Genomic DNA, 18,883 nt, shown 5'->3' with positions numbered 1-18,883 from the left:
AGCCAGAGGAAGGCAGTCCTCTGTGAGTTCGAGGCCATCCTGGTTTATGTAGGTCGTGAGTTCCAGGACAGCCAGGGCTATGCAGAGAGACATTTGCAAACCTTAATGAGAATGGGATAATCAAAAGAAAGAGAGCTTGTTGGTGTCTTAAATGGTGAGATTGCAAATGGTCCTTAGTTACCTCTGTGACAGGATACTTGGGGAAAACATTTCCCAGGAAATCTTTGCCATCCTTCTGTGGTCTGCTGTCTGGATTCGCGTGAAAAGTTAAGATGGTCTTAAGGTAGATGTCTGTAGAAAGGCCAAGAGGTTTCCCAACCTGTCTAATACCAATGAAGTCTGTTTATGGCAATAACCCTACCACAAACCTTCTTGGAGAACATCTGGGAGTCCTCAAAGACACTACCCACCCTAGGAATGAGGCCACATGACTCAGGCCTTCAGAAACCCCATCAGGACTGCCATGAAGCTGGCTGGGCTTCTTCGCAGTGACATGATTGAAAGAGGGGATGAAGTTTTCTGAGCCATTTTATGCCAACATAATGTATTGGGCAAGTCTAGTCTGCACCTGCTAAAGAAAAAAGGAATTCAGACATCTCACTGCAAATTTAAACATTAAATTGTTGCCACGAATAGGCCCAAGACATAAATGTTCACTTCCTTGGAGATCTGGTAGAGGTCAGTATCAACATTTCGATCAAAAAAATTATATACATGATACATTATAATACTTAGCTCCTTGTGCTTAATTGAAAGAATACATAAAAATTCCTAGCCTAGTCCAGGAGCTGAAGGGGCAGACACACTACCGCACACATCTGGTTGTGCAATGCCTTTCCCATGCCCACCAGTTCTTCTCTTTGTTAATTGCCCGTGTTTAAGAGGAAAAGAATTAGATCATAAGAAAGATCACTCGCACCCACCTCCAGCTTCACACGGCTTGGGCAACACAGAACAAGTCTGCACTGGTTAGCCTTGTCTCCCCCATTTTTATTTGCTGTGATTTTTTTTTTTTGTTTTTCTTAGTTTAGAAAATGTAATATAAAAAGTACGTATTCTCACTTTTCCCTGGTGATGGGAAGCTCTAGACTCAACAGTTTTTAATCTTTGAGGGGTTACAGCCAAGTAGTGACAGACGTATATCTAGGGCTGTTTTTTTTTTTCTTTCTTTCTTTCTTTTTCTCTTCAGCCCGTTCAAACTACAGCTCTATCTTGATCCGGCTGCGTCTTCTGCCTGCTCAGCCCCACGCTCACCAGCCTTCTCCCCACCTCCTCCCCGCCTTTTCTTCCTCCCTCCCCTTTCCCCTAGCCCCTCCTTCCAGTTGAGTCAGTGGCTTGAAACTTTTAAAAGCTCGGTGCTCCAAGTTAGAAAAAGGCTTTTACGAGGTATCAGCACTTTTCTTTCATTGGGAGAAGGCGTGAGGAAAGTACCAAACAGCAGCAGACTTTTAAACTTTAAATAGACAGTTCGGAGAGCCTGAGCCCTCCTGTTCCTTGACTTCAGCCTCCTAGGAGCCTCACTTTGGCGCGCCGGCTTCGCTTTCGTTAAGCGAAAGAGTAAGTTTTGAAAAACCCACTTTACCTATTAACGTCTTTTTCTGTAAGGAAAGCTCTGCTATTGTGGTTTATAAATGCGTTGTCACTTTTGACTTCTGATACTGTAAGTAGAAGGATGGACTTCAAAGTGCCTTCCGTTTCCACGTGCTGATTTATCGTTTGGTTGTTTAAAAAGTTTTCCAAACAATGCAACAGGTAAAAGACTCAGACCTTTCCAACTAGAGTAAAGAACCGTTACTAAAGTTGGCTCTTTGTTGCGGAGCCTAGTTTAACTTTTTTTGTAGTCACGAATAGGGGTAGGTATTGCGCGGGGGTGGGGAGACTGGGGGGACTTGAATTGGACATTTCAGTCAAGTTTGCTTAGCGTGCTTCCTATAGTATTGTACACCGTGGGCTTTTTTCAAGTGGAAATACTGACCACTGTTTTTAGCCTTGAAAAAGCAGATCCCCCCCCCCCCTTTGTGACAGAGTGCTTTGTTGAGAAGCTGCGGCTACTTGACTTCCACGTGGTTCCTTCTTAGACTTTTCAGGATTAAGCCAGAAGATGTGTGGATGTGTGCTGCTGTTAGGGCTTTTAGACCAACAGTGGTTACTTTGTGCAAGCCAGCGCGGTGCTTCGGGATGAACCCCTTAGCACGCACAGCCAACTTTTTACTCCACCACGCTGGCAACTCCCGGCAGGAGAAATCTTGAATGGGTGGTGGTGGCTTAAGGAGTGTTAGAGAAGAAACGGGCGTTTTAGAGTGTGTGTGCCAGAATGCTTCTCCAAAATCAACTGCTAAAACAGGAGCTCCTAGAAGGAATAGGGAAAAGGCTTTTTTTTTTTTTTTGAAGTCACTCTTTAGAGGGAGCTTACCCCCCCCCCCCCCCCCCCCCCCCCCCGCCCATGGCCTCCGTCTGCTTGCGGAGACCTGTAGCGATTTCGGAGCTGTCGGGACTGTTTTGAGTTGACTCTACCGGGTGCTAAGCGCTAGGAAAAGATGATGTTAACGTGCAGTTTAAAGAGGGTCTGTCTTAAAGCTGTTTTTTTTTTTTAAAAATTGGTAAAGTACTTTGCCCTGAGTTCATTTTGTCCCGCCTAAAATCCAGACCGAAATAACTCAGGGTGAGTCTGTATTGAAGTTTTTTTTTCTTCTTTGTACCAGATGAGTCTGAGAGTCGAATCCAAGTGAAGTCTTTGGGAAGGCGGGCAGCGCGGGGCCCCTCCTGCCATCTTAGCATCCTGAGCTCAGCTCGCGCTCCCCGCAGCCTCCGGGCTTCGCGGTCCAGACCTCTGCCCGCGAAGGGGGGGGGGGGGGGGGCGGGGGGAGGGGAGACCGGGCTTGGCGCCCGTCGGTCAAAGAGCGAGTGTTCAACTTCTTTAAAGTTGTCAGTCTAACTTCTGCCCCTCGGCGCTGCCTTTTCTCACCCTATTCTCCCTAAACTCTGTCGGGTGCAGTCCCTGGAAGGGCCGCTGAACACCTAGGAAGTCTCGGTTCCCGGGAAATGCACTTGTAACACTTGTGGAAACTCTTGAAATTCCCTAAGAACGAGGCGGGGCGGAAGAAGGAGGGGCAAAGAAGACCCTTCGAGAAACCGGGCTACAACTACTGACGTGTGCTGAGGCAAATCCGTTCAGGATTGGGAAATTCAAACCTTGAATTCCGGGCAGAGATCTCCGGTTCGTGCCCTCGGGTACACCTAACACTCGCCCAGCACGTCAGGCAAGAGCCTTGGGCAGGCTCTCTCCGACCCGCGCGCAGAGGCGAGCTTCCCTCCTCCCCTTGCTGGGTTTAGGGTTGGGAGAACTACCTACTGGGCAGTGTTTGGAGGTGGGTTTAAAGTAATTTCCTTTGTTCCCCCAACCAAAATAGTAGTGACTGAAAAGTGATGAATCTTACCAGTCTGAGCAATCTTGAATGGCCAGTAGGGTCCCGCGAGGAAGCCTAATGTTCATTTTTTTTTTTTTTGAGGATTGTTGGAAATAAAAGCTGAAGAATAAAATATGCTAACGAGGACCTAGATTACCTCTGGGGGCGGATTTGTTAATTCTGCTTAGTAGGCCAAGTTGATTGAAATTGAGCTCAATTACAGACTGTAGCATTCTGTCCCGGAGAGATGTTGAATTTTGAATTAATGGAATGTGTCTCCCCAGTGTGTGAAGGCCACCTTCCTTTGCCAGCGTCTCCGGAGGGTAGCGCTTTGATCTGAACGCATACCATATTTCTCTAATGCCCCCTTTGAAGCTCTTCAACCTCACTGCTGTTCCCTCATCTCATCCTTATCCTTCCCTGACCCTTCCATGGGAAGTTTGGTTCTAAAGCCAGCAGCAAGCAAAGGAAGGCTGCATTTCCTCCCGGATAGGGAGCAGCGTTTGGTCCCTTAGCCGTTTCCAATTCGGAGAGAATTGCGGGGGGGGGGGGGGGGGGGGGGGTAGCAGACACTGTGCCTTGCTTTATTACAGTATGCAGAGGCATAGCTCCTGTGAACTGTAGAAACTTTATATGCCCTGAGGGAAGGGAATGATAGGAAAGTCATCCACTGATTAATACCTGCGACTCCACCTTTCCTGTTGTTGTGACTTCCCTTCGAGATTCTGTTTGACTCTTGATGTGTTGGGGCATATCCTGCTAAGCTGGGGGGGGGGGGTTGAAAATGTAGTCATCTTGTGTGTATCATTAACGTCCATATTCAGTGTAGATCCTTCCAAGCTCAAACTTCCTAGCTCCTTCTAGGTAGGAAGGTGCGAGTGTGTTCTGAATCTTTGGGGTAAATGGTTAAACTCCACGTTTCCATGACTGTGACATGAGATGTTTACAGTTCTTTTGAAAGACCTACATTTTATCATGGTGGTAACTAAAAGCATGGGATACATGGGTTAGCTCATGGAGTGCTTATTGAGTAAGGTAAACAGACTGTTCTTAGTGTACTTGGGCATCCCAAACCTGTGTTTACATAGTCACAGAGTAACAACATTGTTTAGTAAGCTATCTTTGGAGGTGGATGTGAGTGGAGGCAGATGAAATGACAAATGACAGCTTTTTAAAGTTACTTGGAAGGCAATTGAATATGCCCTTTTAGTCACCAGCTTCTAACTCCCTCCCCCCATCCCTAAAATTGACTGAGCAACCTTCGGCAGGAGATCTAGGTAGCAGGTAGTGAATGCAGAAAGACATTGTCTCTTGGTGCAGCATCTTCTTTTGGGCGGGGTCCCTTAACCACAGTTTCTCATTCTGTGCAGTCCAATCTGTTTTGACTGTGTCCAAATGAGGACGTGTGAATAGGACAGAAAAGCCATCTTGCATCTCACAGCAAAACCTGTGAGACTGGGAATATTAGGGAATCCCTGACAAATGGATTGAGGTCATCCGAAACCTGTGTGTCAGAATTTGTGACAACTACGTTTTACATAGACTAGGTTTCATCGAGGAGAGCCAAGCGTCTTAGCCCTGTATAGGGCTGCAAAGGTTGAGTTTTGCCTGGTCTGGGGATGTTTTCTGTGGTGTGCTGGATCAAGATCACCTCGTTGCCTGTGGGGACTCAGGTTGTGTAGAGGTTATTAAATTAACTGGTTAGCGTCAGCTCTGCTCCCCTAGTGAACATTTATCATTCTTGAAGTAAACATTTCAAGCAGAGGGCTGCTGTGATTTTTGTCCTTGGTTACCTTGAAATTGGAGGAACACAGGGGCATATCTTGGAGGGTTTGTTTTTGTTTTTTTTACCACCCTTGAGGTCTCATAATTTGAAACTGCTCCAAGTTGGGTGTGGGGGTGCACACCTTTAATCCAGCACTTGGGTGGCAGAGGCAGGTAGGCCTCTGGCTTCAGGGCCAGCCAGATGGTCTACAGAGTGAGTTCAGGACAGCCAGGGCTACACAAGAAAGTCTGTCTAAGTACGTAGCTCAAATGATCGAAGCATAATGTTTCAACCAACAGCAATCCTTAAGCAAAACTGTCATTTGAAATTTTAGACACTACTGGGGGGAGGGACACAAAGCAGTAACATTTGCTTCAAGTGTTTGGGTGTTCTTCCTGAATGTGCACCACGTGTGTGCCTGATGCCCACTGGTCCACAGAGGGGATTAGATGGTCCAGAACTGTGAATCATTTCTCCAGCCCTTCTGGCTTTTTGAAAGAAGATCTTTACTTATTTTGTTGGTTGTTTTGAGGCAACCTCATTTTCATAGGCCTGACTCTGATGTTCAGTTTGTCGATCTATCTGTCTCAACTTCCTAAATGTTGAAATAACAGGAGTCAGCCACCACACCAGACAAGAGTCGCCAGAGTTCCCACTCTAGAGGATCCCGACAGTGAGCAAATGTGATGTTGTGTGGCATAAGGGGAAAGCTAGTTTTTAAAAATAAAGATAAAAATACGGCAGGAGAAGCAGGGAATTTCAGGACCTAGGACTGGACTCTTCAATCCTTCCTGCTAAGGATAATTCACTGAGGAGAACTGATGCAAATATTTTGGCAAGAGGCAGGGAAAGAGAGGTGAGTGAGTCAGTGCTAGGATGTGAGAGGAAGCAGTCAGGCCTGATTTCATCTCGAAGATAACGTTTATCTTCGAATTAAATTCAGGTATGTTAATTATGTGTCAACTTAAAGTTGCCCAAAACAAACAACCAAAAAAAAAAAAACCATCTTGACTGCTTAGAAGTGAAGAGAGAAAGTCACAGTTGAGCATCTGGTCTAGGGGCCAGGTTTCCTTAAAAGCTACAGAAAGGTGGTAGGGAGAGTTTGTACTTAAGTTTTAGGGCCATTCAATTTTTGGGGGGGCTTAGCATATTATATTGGACATGGTGACGCACATCTTTAATTTTAGGGCTTGGGAAGCAGAGGCCGGTGGATCTCTGAGTTCAAGGACAGTGTGCCACACAAAACCCCACAATGGAGCTGGGGTAATCTCAGGTTTAGAGAGTATCCCAGACACTAGTTCAAGTCTAAGGCAAGGGGGGTGGGAGTAGTGGGAGGCAGGAACGAAACACAAAGCATTAACCTCCTCCCTTAAATTGCCCATTAAGTGACTTTAGAAAGAGTTTCTGTGTAGACATTACCTCGCGTGTTTTTAGATAGTATAATGTTATTTAAAATGTTAAAGGGCCTTCATCGAAATTCACTTTCACTCGTTCTGAGATGATTGCTAGCTAGGCGTGGTGGCCTTTGCTTTCAATACCAGCATTTCAGAGACAGAGGCAGGCAGATCTCTGACTTTGAAGCCAGTTTAGTATACATAGTAAGATCTCCCCCAAAAGAAGATTGCTCCCAGCTGGGCTGTTGTTGGCACACACCTGAAATCTCAGCACTTGATGAAGCAGAAGGACCAGGAGTTCAAGGTCATCCTCGGGTACCAAGGAAATCCAGTGCTAGACTGAGTGGGACCCTTTCTCAATGCTCTTAAAGGTCACTATAAACAGGGTTTTTTGTTTTTTTTTACTTGTCATTATAGTTGTCTATTGAGAAATCTGTACGGTGAACAGTCAGTTACGGCAGTTAAACTCCTGTAATACCCCTATCCCAATGGCATGGGATTTGACTGCAACTTCCACAGGGCGGTTTGTTAAGACAAGGACAGTCAGCTAGTTTTATTTAAAGCGTAAACTATTTTTTTAAGACAACTCATTTAGCTTAAACAGTTCCATTCCTGTGATCTCGGGCAATAGCAGAGAGTGGGGGAAAAAACCAGAGGAGCCGAGGGTAACCCCAGTTCACAGGTGGCTGTCCTGAATGTTCTGTACCTTGGACTAAATATTTAGACGCTCTGGCCTTCTCCCCTTCCCAGATGTTCTGTCACTCAGAAATATTTTTGGGCAGGAAAACACACAAATTTCTGAGGAACCACGCTCGCCTGCTGGCCTAACAAAGCTTCACTTTAGAACCACCTGGGACATTTAAATAGTAATTTAAAATAACCCAAAAGCTGTGCTTTCCTGGGCCCTGCTTCCCAGACGTTCAGATTCATTCCACTCTTTGATATTTTTTTCAAGACAGGGTTTCTCTTTAACAGTCCTAACTGTTCTGGAGCTAGCTCTTGTAGACAAAGCTGGCTTCAAACTCACAGAGATCAGCCTGCCTCTGCCTCCCAAGTGCTGGACTTAAAGGTGTGTGCTACCACCACCTGGCTCACTCTTGACTCCCCTGCCTGTGCACTGACAAACAGTTTCTGTGACTGAAGTTCTGGGGCAGCTGTAAAGAAACCACGTGGGTCCCCAGGAAGGTCACACTGCACAGTCGGGGCTTTGTTTGAGTATCGGGCCTAGGTGATTACGACCAGGAAAGGAAAGTTGATCTAGCATGGGATACAGAAAATACTAGAAGAGTGGCTGGCCTGGTCTCTGTCAAGAGTCTAGTATTAAGAACTGGAGGTGAAGTTAAATTGAGTTCTCGTTCGTTCTCATTCTGACTTCTAACCACAGTTGTAGGTAGGAAGACCAAGGCCATCTTTGTTTGTTTGTTTGTTTGTTTCCCTGTGTCTTTGGAGCCTCTCCTAGAACTAGCTTTTGTAGACCTGTTGGCCTCAGACTCAGAGATCCACGTGCCTCTCCCTCCTGAGTGCTGGGATTAAAGGCCTGTGCCAACACCACCTGGCTGGCCGTCTATCATATATATATATAACCTGGGCTACATAAGACCCTGACTCAAAGGGGGAAAGAAGAAAAGATCCTATATCTGAGACTGGATAGAATTGCATTCTAGGAGGGCAGTGTGCTACAAGTTCAAAGCTAGCTTGGGCTACAGAGAAAGTAATCTAGAGGCTAGTTAAGAGGACATAACAAGACCCTATCCTGAAAAACCAAATTAATCTTTTTTTTTTTTAATCTGGAAGATCTTTAAGATCTGGACAAGTGAAAATATCAAACGTGGGTGAGAAAAAAGAACACCACAGCCAGCAGATAGGACAGTTGGTTGGTGGCAGTGGGCAACTAAAAGCAGAGCGGTACCTAAGTCTGGAGTCACAGGGTGAGCCACCACATTAAGCGTTATTTGATGGTGTCTGTGATAGGGGTAATAACAGGTGTCTACACGCTACAGGAGCTAGAGCGCCCAAATTGGATAATTCATATCTTATTCAGATGAAAGACTGTAACTCATTAATGCAAATGACTACTGTGTGGGTGCTCAAAGAAAAGACAGCTTTGCAATTAAATTGCTGGTGCAATAAAAAAAAAAAAAGTACTTGCCCCGAGAACTGACGGGTGGCCTAGTTCACATGCCCTGGCACTGGGAACACTTTTGAGGAATCTCAGAATTCTACAGAAGTTAAGTTTCTTCCTCCAGAATATAAAGAATTTAATAATGAACTTCCAGCAGCCCTCAGTTGTATTTCACTTGGAAGAACGAGGAAGTCCTGACTAAATAATAAGCCCAGTCTGCCTCTGACCCTGATGCTTGCCTTGACCCCTTGCTGCATGATCCTGATGAGACGCGTGCAACCATCTGATGACTTCGTTTTTGCCACCCCACCCCCGACAACTGGAGATCTGAGCAAAAGCAGATGACCCTGGCAGAATATTATAATTCTTTACAAACAGAAGTGGGGCCAATTTACACATCATCGCATAGAACTGTCTGGATATGGCTCCAAAAACTCTGTTGTTTGTTTGACCCTTGTGGACTACCCTTCAGTTCTAGTCTAGTATTTTCTGCTAAATTAGAGGCTTTTTATGTGCTCAAACCATTATACTGTCCATCACGATTAAATTATTCCCTTCACTTCAAGCCTTTCCGTGGCTTAAAAAAAAAAAAAAAAAAGTCTCAGCCCTGCCAGCCCTTGGTCCTCTTTGATTACACTGCGTACACTGACTTCCCTTTCTGAATTGTCATTTTACAGTCTGAAATGACCTTCCGAAAAGTGGAAGGAAAGATCCTTTTGTTTATGGCTGTTTAGAAAATATTATTTGCTTGGACCTGCCCGCCCACATCTTACTCTTCTAGTTCTGGCAGGAGTCTGGTCATCATCAAAGGTGCCCAGGGAGCTGGGGAAGGTTCACAACCCCACCCCTCCCATCACTGAATCTTGGACTGCCTCTGTACCTGCTGCTTGTTGCTTTGTCCCTGGTTTCCTCCTTGTTAAACCAAACTGTGTGCCTTCCAAGCCTGTGTGTGATCATTGGGATGTCTTGGTCTAAAGACCATGACTCTTCTGAGTAGGCAGGAAGCTGTTTCCTTTATCCCAACATTTGAAGGGTTTTTTTTGTTGTTGTTGTTTTTGTTTTTTCTTGAGAAAATACTCTTTTCTTTGTGTTTGTTTGCTTTTGAATTTTGAGACAAACTGTGTAGACCAGGCTGACTTTGAACTCAGATCTGTCTGACTGAGTGCTGGTGTGGAAGCCTGCTGGACTGAGAAAATTCTCATGATGTGGTCCTTTTCGTTTATCAAGCTACTAACTGGCATTGAGAGTGAACTCAATGGAAATGTGAACATTCGTCTGGAAACTCTTACTTAGGCTAAGTGTCGGGATAGCCTCAAACTCAGAGCAGTTCTCCTGCCTCGTGCTAGAAAACAGACCAAGTATGAGGTAGAGGGGCGGAAAGAGCACAACTTAAAAAAAACCTTGGGTCAACACAGGAGGCCCTTAAAAGAAAAGAAGAGAAAAGAGAGATGCACAATGTCCTTCATACAGAATGCACACAAATTACATGCTTGATACTTCATAGAGGAACCTCTCAGCATAAAATTAGGACGTAGATAATATCCTAGCATCTTGGGAACCAGGGTTGGATGTACCACCCTGGAGATCTTCTCCTAAGTCCTTGCTTAGATCCTTATACTTTAATGATACACATCAGCGTTTTGCTTAGGCATGCATTCAGACCTTGACCTCCCAGTCAAGCACTGTCTTTGTTTATCAGACAAATAAAATAAGCAGAGGCAGCCAGGCTGTGGTGACTCATGCCTTTATTCCCAGCACTTGGGAAGCAGAGAGAGGCGGGTGGATCTCTGAGTTCGAGGCCAGCCTGGTCTACCGAGCTATTTCCAGGACAGGCAGGGTTGTTTACACAGAGAGGCCCTGTCTTGGAAGAAGAAGAAGAAAATAGGCAGTTAGCAGAGAGCCTTTCAGGTCACATGGCGGTGACATGCTAGGAATGCATACATCATCGTCCTATGGGTTGGGGTGTTCTTCCTGCACTAGCTAGGTGCCCTTACTTCTCACTTAATTTCATCTTTGGAAAATGAAGCCAAGTTTGCCCTTGAAGTTTGGTTTGGTTTGTATTGAATTTGCCTTATTTTGATAGCCACACACCTATTTGCGTCTTATGATCACTGAGTTGCTTTCTTTCTCCTTTTTCCTAGGAGTTGCCCAGCCATGGGTGACTGGAGTGCCTTGGGGAAGCTTCTGGACAAGGTCCAGGCCTACTCCACAGCTGGAGGGAAGGTGTGGCTGTCAGTGCTCTTCATTTTCAGAATCCTGCTGCTGGGGACAGCGGTTGAGTCAGCGTGGGGTGACGAGCAATCAGCCTTTCGCTGTAACACCCAACAACCTGGTTGCGAGAATGTCTGCTACGACAAGTCCTTCCCCATCTCGCACGTGCGCTTCTGGGTCCTTCAGATCATATTCGTCTCGGTGCCCACGCTCCTGTATTTGGCTCATGTGTTCTACGTGATGAGAAAGGAAGAGAAACTGAACAAGAGAGAGGAGGAGCTCAAAGTGGCCCAGACAGATGGTGCCAACGTGGACATGCATCTGAAGCAGATTGAAATCAAGAAGTTTAAGTACGGGATCGAAGAGCACGGCAAGGTGAAGATGAGGGGCGGCCTGCTGAGAACCTACATCATCAGCATCCTCTTCAAGTCTGTCTTCGAGGTGGCCTTCCTGCTGATCCAGTGGTACATCTATGGGTTCAGCTTGAGTGCCGTCTACACCTGCAAGAGGGATCCCTGCCCCCATCAGGTGGACTGCTTCCTCTCCCGTCCCACCGAGAAAACCATCTTCATCATCTTCATGCTGGTGGTGTCCTTGGTGTCTCTCGCTTTGAATATCATCGAACTCTTCTATGTCTTCTTCAAGGGCGTTAAGGATCGCGTGAAGGGGAGGAGCGATCCTTACCATGCCACCACTGGCCCACTGAGCCCCACAAAAGACTGTGGCTCTCCAAAATATGCTTACTTCAATGGCTGCTCCTCACCCACCGCTCCCCTCTCGCCTATGTCTCCTCCTGGGTACAAGCTGGTTACCGGTGACAGAAACAATTCCTCGTGCCGCAATTACAACAAGCAAGCGAGTGAGCAAAACTGGGCTAATTTCAGTGCCGAGCAAAACCGAATGGGGCAGGCCGGAAGCACCATCTCCAACTCCCACGCCCAGCCTTTTGATTTCCCCGATGACAACCAGAATGCCAAAAAGATTGCAGCTGGGCATGAACTCCAGCCCTTAGCCCTTGTGGACCAGCGACCTTCCAGCAGAGCCAGCAGCCGCGCCAGCAGCAGACCTCGGCCTGATGACCTGGAGATCTAGACAAGAGGCTTGTGCATCAAGATGCCGCTCGATCGTGGAAGAGAAAAAGGGGTGCTTACAGAAAGTATACCTGGGGGTGTTCATTTTGTTCCCTTGGAGGTGGTACTCAACAACCTCAGTGATGAGGTGTAAGACATTATAATACCTAGGTTCCTTGGGGGTGTTTGGGATAGCTAGGTGGAGCAGGTGGGGATACGGGAGGTACATATTGGTAATTTAATGTAGTTGATTCAAAGAACTTAAATTCTAGTAACAATTGCATTGGGTGAACATAGATAGGTAAGGGTTTTCTCTATCTTCCCCCCCCCCCCCCAACCGAACCTTAAGAATGGTTCTGTATATGTGAGTGAGTGGGTGATTTTTTTTTTTTTTTTTTTAATCAAGAAACAGCAATAGCTTTGGCTAGGAACCCATGCTTCCTCAGCATTGCATTTTCCTTATGAAGCGATAGGTTGTCCTGTGTCCCTGTTAAAACATTCCAGTGTCAAAGCCTTGCGGTTTGCAGATGAGCGTTCTAAGCCTGACCCGGGTGTGGAGAGACCTTGCGCACTACTCTACACAATCCTCATTGTTACTATCGACTCAAAAGTTCAGACAAGGCTCAAAGAGAAACATGACCCACGTAGTCACACCCCAGTGGGTTCTTTTTCACATCTGTCATACCTTTGTGTCACCATCGCCCCTACGCCATCCTCAACAGTCCCTTACATGCACCAATGGTTTCTGTCGACATTTCTACAAGGGTCGTATGATGTCATTTAGTGGTTGCCTTTGGAGTTAGCATCAGGGAAGCAAGCCAAGCTGGATATCTAACAATCACTTCTCCGTGTGGGTATGCATGTGTGTAAGCGTGTGTTTTATTCGTCATTATTGGTACAAGCAGACTCACAAATGCAGATTTGAATCAAATGCACACCGCGTTCAAATTTGAACCTTCCTCATGGATTTTTTTTTGTGGTGTGGGCCGATATGGTGTTTACATTATAGAATCCCTGCTGTGCTAGCAAAGCACACTTTTTCCCTAAATTTTTTTTTCCATGTATCCTATTACGGATACTGGTTTTGTTACTTACGTTTTTTTCCCCCCTCTTTAGAATGTAGCAGTAATGCCATTACTGAAATGAATGATTTCCTTTCTCTGAAATATAATCATTGATGCTTGAATGATAGAATTTTAGTACTGTAAACAGGCTTTAGTCATTAATGTGAGAGACGTAGAAAGAGAAATGCCTAGAGTGGGCTATTAAGTGTGCCTAAAGGAATTTTGTAGTAACTGGTAATTTGATTTTTCTCCTACATAACTACACATTAATTCAGAACTTGTATTCTGAGTTTAACAGTCTTTTTTAGAGTGACGAGCAACTTTAATGTTTGCACTAAGATTTTATTTGAAATACAAGAGGGGTTGAAGGTTTCAGTAGTGCATCTGTAACTAATTTATTTGAACTGTATGCTAAAGACATCTACCAGTTTCTTCAAATGCCTTTTTAAAAAAACTCATTACCTATGATTGGGCAATGTTGACTACCCTATTTTTCTTATTGCACGTCAGCTACATAAATGGTTTTGTACAATGAAAAACTAATTTGTTTGACATTCCATGTTAAACTACTGTCATGTTCAGCTTCATTGCATGTAATGTAGACCTAGTCCATCCAATCATGTGCTCGGGAGAGTGTTCTTTATTCAATAAAGTTTTAATTTAGTATAAAGACAGCCTGGATGTCTTGAAGGATTTTTTTTTAAAAAACCTACTGCATTAATTCACAGTTACCAAAAATAGATCTGATAATATTAATGTCTTGGACTAGTATTCATGATTTTTTTTTTTTAAGAAATAGGTTTTGATATTTTGCCTGCCTCTATGTCTATGTTCCGTGTGTGTGCCTGCAGCGGCCAGAAGAAGGTGTCAAAAGCCCTGGGAACTAGAGTACAGGCAGGTGTGAGTTGACATGTGGGTGCTGAGAATTGAACCTGACACGGTGAAGAACAACCAACCAGTGCTCTTAACCACTGAGCCATCTCTCCAGCCTTAAAGTCCATATTATTAAGGATATTTAAGAACAACATTCAGAACTGGAGGGGTGACTTTCAAAAAATAAATAAGACAGTCACCATAAGCAATGTTCTGTGCATCGTTGATTTTGGAACATTGGAGTGATATTTTAATTGAGAAGATCAAGTATATAAATGTTCAACTTGGAGTACAGCTCCACTCCCTGACTAGCCCCCCCCCCCCCCCCCACACACACACTGTGCAAGCTGCTACATTCTCTCCCCACAACTTCCTAGTGGGACTACAGGCCTGACATAGTGGTTACAGCTTTTCGGAGGGCTACCAAGACCAAAACCCAAACAAACCTAAAATCCCTCATGTTTCAGCTATAAAATGCAATATAAAGATTAGTAGCTGAAGCCAATGATCTCAGCACAGGGGATTCTGAGCCAGAAGTATTGTCCCAAGGCCAAGCCTCATTTGGGCTTCAAAGTCTGAGTTAATGCGTTAAGTACTTAACCACCCTTTTGTAATTTCAAGGCTGAGACAGGGCTGACAAGATGGCTCATCGAGGTCAAGGTGCTTGCTGGGCAAGCCTGACAGCTTCAGTTTGACCCCTAGAGTCTGCAGTGAGGATAGGGACTGATCTCTGAGATAGTTACACAAGGGTGGGGAGCAAAGGTTCTCAACCAGTGGGTCACAACCATTGGAAACTTTCCGATAGTCGTACCAACTGAGGCACCACTGAGCAGCAAAGCTACACTTGTGAAGTTAGTAGCAACAATAATTGTATGGCTGGGGGTCACCACAGCGTGAGGAAGAAACAACAGCAGGAAGGTTGAGACTCACAGTTGTGGAGTGTTGGCTTAGCATGCGTGAAGTCCTGGGTTGGATCTCCAGTACCACATAAACCAGAGCACTTGGGAGGTGGGGGAAGAGGGTCAGAATTTCTGGGTTTCAGGAGATTGGGGGCGGGGCATTGAAAGTTTAAAATGTCATAATGGTACCCAATGGTAGAGTTTAAAGGCATTCTCAGCCACGTAAGATTGAAGCCAGCTTGAGTATATGAATACGAGGCCCTATTTTCAGAATAATTTAAATCTAAAGAAAAGAAACTGCCATAGCATTCAATATAAACATCTCTCTCACTGCCTGGGGGCTTTAGCTACAGACAGAACCCTACTGCATACTAACTGCAGGTGACAGTCCATCCTGGCCTCTTCTGAGTCCCCTCAAAACAAAATCCCTCGGTTGCATTTTCAGCCCAAGGAAACAAGCCTTCCATTATGTGGATAGAATTTGGACCTACAGAAGTACATGAAACTATCACCTCCTCACAGTCCTCGGTGGACATCAGAAAAATCCTAATTTGCACAAAAAAAAACTAATTTATGCTCTACACATACTATCCACCTATTAGGTGTTTAGATAGGCAGTAATGAATGGCTTAGTTCCTGTCATCAGAAGCATACAAAATGAATCCTTCCAGACATTGGAACATTTATGTTCTTTTCATCTTACTAATATTTGCAAATATGGAAATGATAGCGATGAATTTTTGGTTGAACTACTGTCGCTGCCTTAAAGGCTTGCACTACCACATCCAGAAAAAATTCTCCAAGCTTTTTTTAAAACATTTTTATGACTTATTCTTATTTTGCATGCTTTGGTGTTTTGCTTGCATGTATGTCTATATGAAGATGTCAAATCCCCTGGAACTGGAGTTACAGACAGTTGTGTTCTGTCACGTGGGTGCTGGGAATTGAACTCAGTTTCCAGGTTCTTTGGAAGATCAAGCAGTCAGTGCTCTTAACCACTGAGCCATCTTGCCAGCACCTCTGTAAGTTGTTTTAGATGATTAACCATCCTGTTTTCTATTGCTATCATTTTAACTCAGAATTATAACCAGGCTGAGTAATGTAGGCCTGTAATCTTAGCTCTGCAGGAGCCAGAGACCGGGAGTTGCGATTAGAATCTGGGATAATTTAGCTAAGATGTAGCTTACAATGGATGGAGCTACAGAGTTATGAAATACAATGGACAAGCACCTGTCTATATTCACAAGGCTGTGGGTTCAATCCTCATCACCACACACAATTTTTATTTTATATTTAAAGATTTGTAGTTTTATTTGTGTTTGTGTGTGTGAGAGAGAGAGAGAATGAGAGAGAGAGAGGTTGTGTGAGTTTATGAGAACCACATGTATACAAGTGTCCACAGAGAGGGCATAGGGCAGTGAGTCCATAGATGTTGGGTGCTGGGAACAGAACCCAGGTCATCTGTAAGAGTCATAAGAGCTGCTAATTGCAAAGAAGCTGGGTGATGATGGTGCATGCCTTAGGCAGGCAGATCTCTGAATATGAGGTTAACCTGGTCCACAGAGCTAGTTCCAGGAGAAACCCTGTCTCAAAAAGAAAGGAAGGAAGGAAGGAAGGAAGGGAAAGAAAGAGAGAGTGAAGAAGAGTTGAGTCAAGTGTGGTGGTGGCGGACACCTTTAATCCCAGTACTTGGGAGGCAGAGGCAGGCGGATCTCTGTGTGTTTGAGGCCAGCCTGGTCTACCAAGCAAGTTGCCTGTAGAAAGAAACTCTGTCTCTGAAAGAGAGAGAGAGCTGTTAACCACTGTACAATCTCCCCACCTCCCTTCACATTATTTTTAAAAAGCAGTAGAATTGTCTACTATCTTTAGACATTAGGAAGGCCCAGTGCAACTCCCTTATTTTGTTCAGTGAATTTTCTTTCACCTTAGTCTTTGGAAGTTTGGATTAAGCTTCCAGGCCAAGGGCCAACCCTTTATCTTATTTTGCAAAAATTGTTCGATTTCTTCACCTGCCCAGGGTGCTAGGTCCCCACCCAAACATTACCTCTTCTAAAAATTCCAAACTTCAGTTTCCAACGTGCCAAAACAGCTGAGCTTTGTGCTTGGTGGGAGAAAAAAAAATGGAAGTTGGAGAGCTTATTAAAATCTTAAAAGTGAGTTTTCTCCATAAACGGCAGTGTACCAGTGGTAGGAGTGTGTTTATGGGCTTTATTGGCTCCTCACTCCCACTTTTACCTTTGCTTGGTTGAGGCAAACAGAACTGAGCCCCGTGATTTGTAAAGTTTGCCTCTGGCAACTTAAAAACTCAAGAGGAGACCTGGAACAAACTGCCCAAAACACTGCATGGAGAAGGTAAGAAAAATGGGGAACCCTGTGAAAAAGATTGTTCCCTTAGAAATCTTCAAAAACAGTAAAATTTTAAGTTATTTTTGTTTTTGCATTTTGGTTCCCCACCCCCATCTCCAGATGTTTTTGAAAAATGACCAAATGCTTTACTTGAGTTCTGATGTGTATGTAGAGAAATTTCAGTGCCCACACAATTTCTTGTTGAATATAAACAGTCCTGGGAGGCACTCCTGTTTCCCTGACCTACACCCAACACACACACCCCTGAAAGGACAAGCCCTCTACCCTAGATACTTAATGTACCGAGCCACCTGCACCCCTGTAATGCCGTGCACAATGGATCCCAGTTGGGATTTCTGCCACACCCTTGTCTAGCAGTTACTTTTTAACTACACTGATCACCAGCCTTGGTGAAGACGGTATAAAAGAGGTTTTCATTGCTATGGGAGCAGAAGCCTACATCATTATTTTATTAATAAATAAAGCCACACATGCTTGTCTCTAATCCCAGCACTGTGGTGGCAGAAGCATGTGGATCTTTGTGAATTCAGGGAAAGCCTGGTTAATGTAGTGAAATCCTGTCTTAAAAACAAGGAGAAGAAAAGTAAACACTGAAGGCAGACTATGGGGACATACACATAATCTCAGATGGATATTTTGGGTCTAGGTCGGCCTATGTAGAGTTATAAGTGAGGGTGATGGTATGTGTTTTTTACAGCACTCAGCAAACAAAGGCAGAGGTAGGTAGAGGCAGATTTCTGTGAGTTCCAGGCCAACCGGAGATACAGCGAGACCTTGTCTCAAAAAAAACAAAAACAGAACAGAACAAAAACATGGAAGAGCTATTGAAGATTGCAAACAATCTTGGGTACATGCGTTCACGTACGCACATGCGCACACACAAACATTCACACATGCATGCACATACACACAAGAGGATACATACACTAACATGCTGCATATCTCTATATAGATTGTCCCATAATAATTCACATATGCATGTACATCATAAACATATGTATATGCAAAATTTAAAAATATATTCATCCTGACCTGATGAGATCATTTGGTAGGTAAAGATGCCAGTTGCCAAGCCTACCAGTCTACCTGTCATTCCCCGGGACTTGCCTGGTAGAAGGAGGGTATTACCTCCCACAAATTATCTCTTGACCCCTCTCTATAAAGGTGCAGTGACACATACACACAAATACATAAATACATACATGCATAAATATGAAAAATACATTTATACCATCTTTAGGCACAAACTAATAAAACAGCTCTGAGTTTAACTTGCATCCCTTTAAAAGGCATGAGTGAACTATCAAGGTTCATTTAGACAGAATTAGGACCCTCACCTCTAGACAGACTGAATGGCTCAGGCTATGGCAGATAGATGCTTCTGACACAGCTGTCACTCAAGTTCAAGTTTTCTCCAACTCAGAGCAACTAGGATGCAACTGCCTGGAGTAGGTCTCCAGCATCCCGACCTCACCTCACCCAAGCTACTCACTGTGTGTCTGCAAAAGCTTAAGAGACACTGTCAAGAGAACTAGAGGCAGTGTTTATGTTCTGGTGTGGTGACAAGATTGTGACTGCAAGACTAGGGAGGCAGAGATAGATGATACTGGTGACTCCAAGGCCAACCTGGGCTTCATAGTGAGGTCCAGACCCTATCGCAAAACCAAACAAAATAGTAAGCATAGTGAAACAAGCTTGTCATCCCAGTATG

At 44.6% G+C, this 18,883-nt stretch overlaps 1 protein-coding gene across 1 annotated transcript; it reads left to right on the top strand.

Moving 5' to 3' along the window:
• Window positions 1–1,361: 1,361 nt before the first annotated feature.
• Window positions 1,362–13,707, top strand: Gja1 (gap junction protein alpha 1). Its single transcript, XM_041654142.1, has 2 exons — window positions 1,362–1,557; window positions 10,830–13,707. The coding sequence occupies exon 2, from the start codon at window positions 10,843–10,845 to the stop codon at window positions 11,989–11,991; it is 1,149 nt and encodes a 382-aa protein (XP_041510076.1). The 5' UTR covers window positions 1,362–1,557; window positions 10,830–10,842; the 3' UTR covers window positions 11,992–13,707.
• Window positions 13,708–18,883: the final 5,176 nt, after the last annotated feature.

Source organism: Microtus oregoni, unplaced genomic scaffold (genome assembly GCF_018167655.1).
Source record: "Microtus oregoni isolate MIOR12 unplaced genomic scaffold, Mior012 000006F_ref0000085, whole genome shotgun sequence".
Classification (NCBI taxonomy): Eukaryota; Metazoa; Chordata; class Mammalia; order Rodentia; family Cricetidae; genus Microtus; species Microtus oregoni.
Note: the sequence above shows the minus strand (reverse complement) of the source record. Positions and strands in the feature narration are given on the sequence as shown.

Coding starts and splice junctions, on each gene's coding strand:
- Gja1 (XM_041654142.1), top strand. CDS start 10,843: ATGGGTGACTGGAGTGCCTTGGGGAAGCTTCTGGACAAGGTCCAGGCC.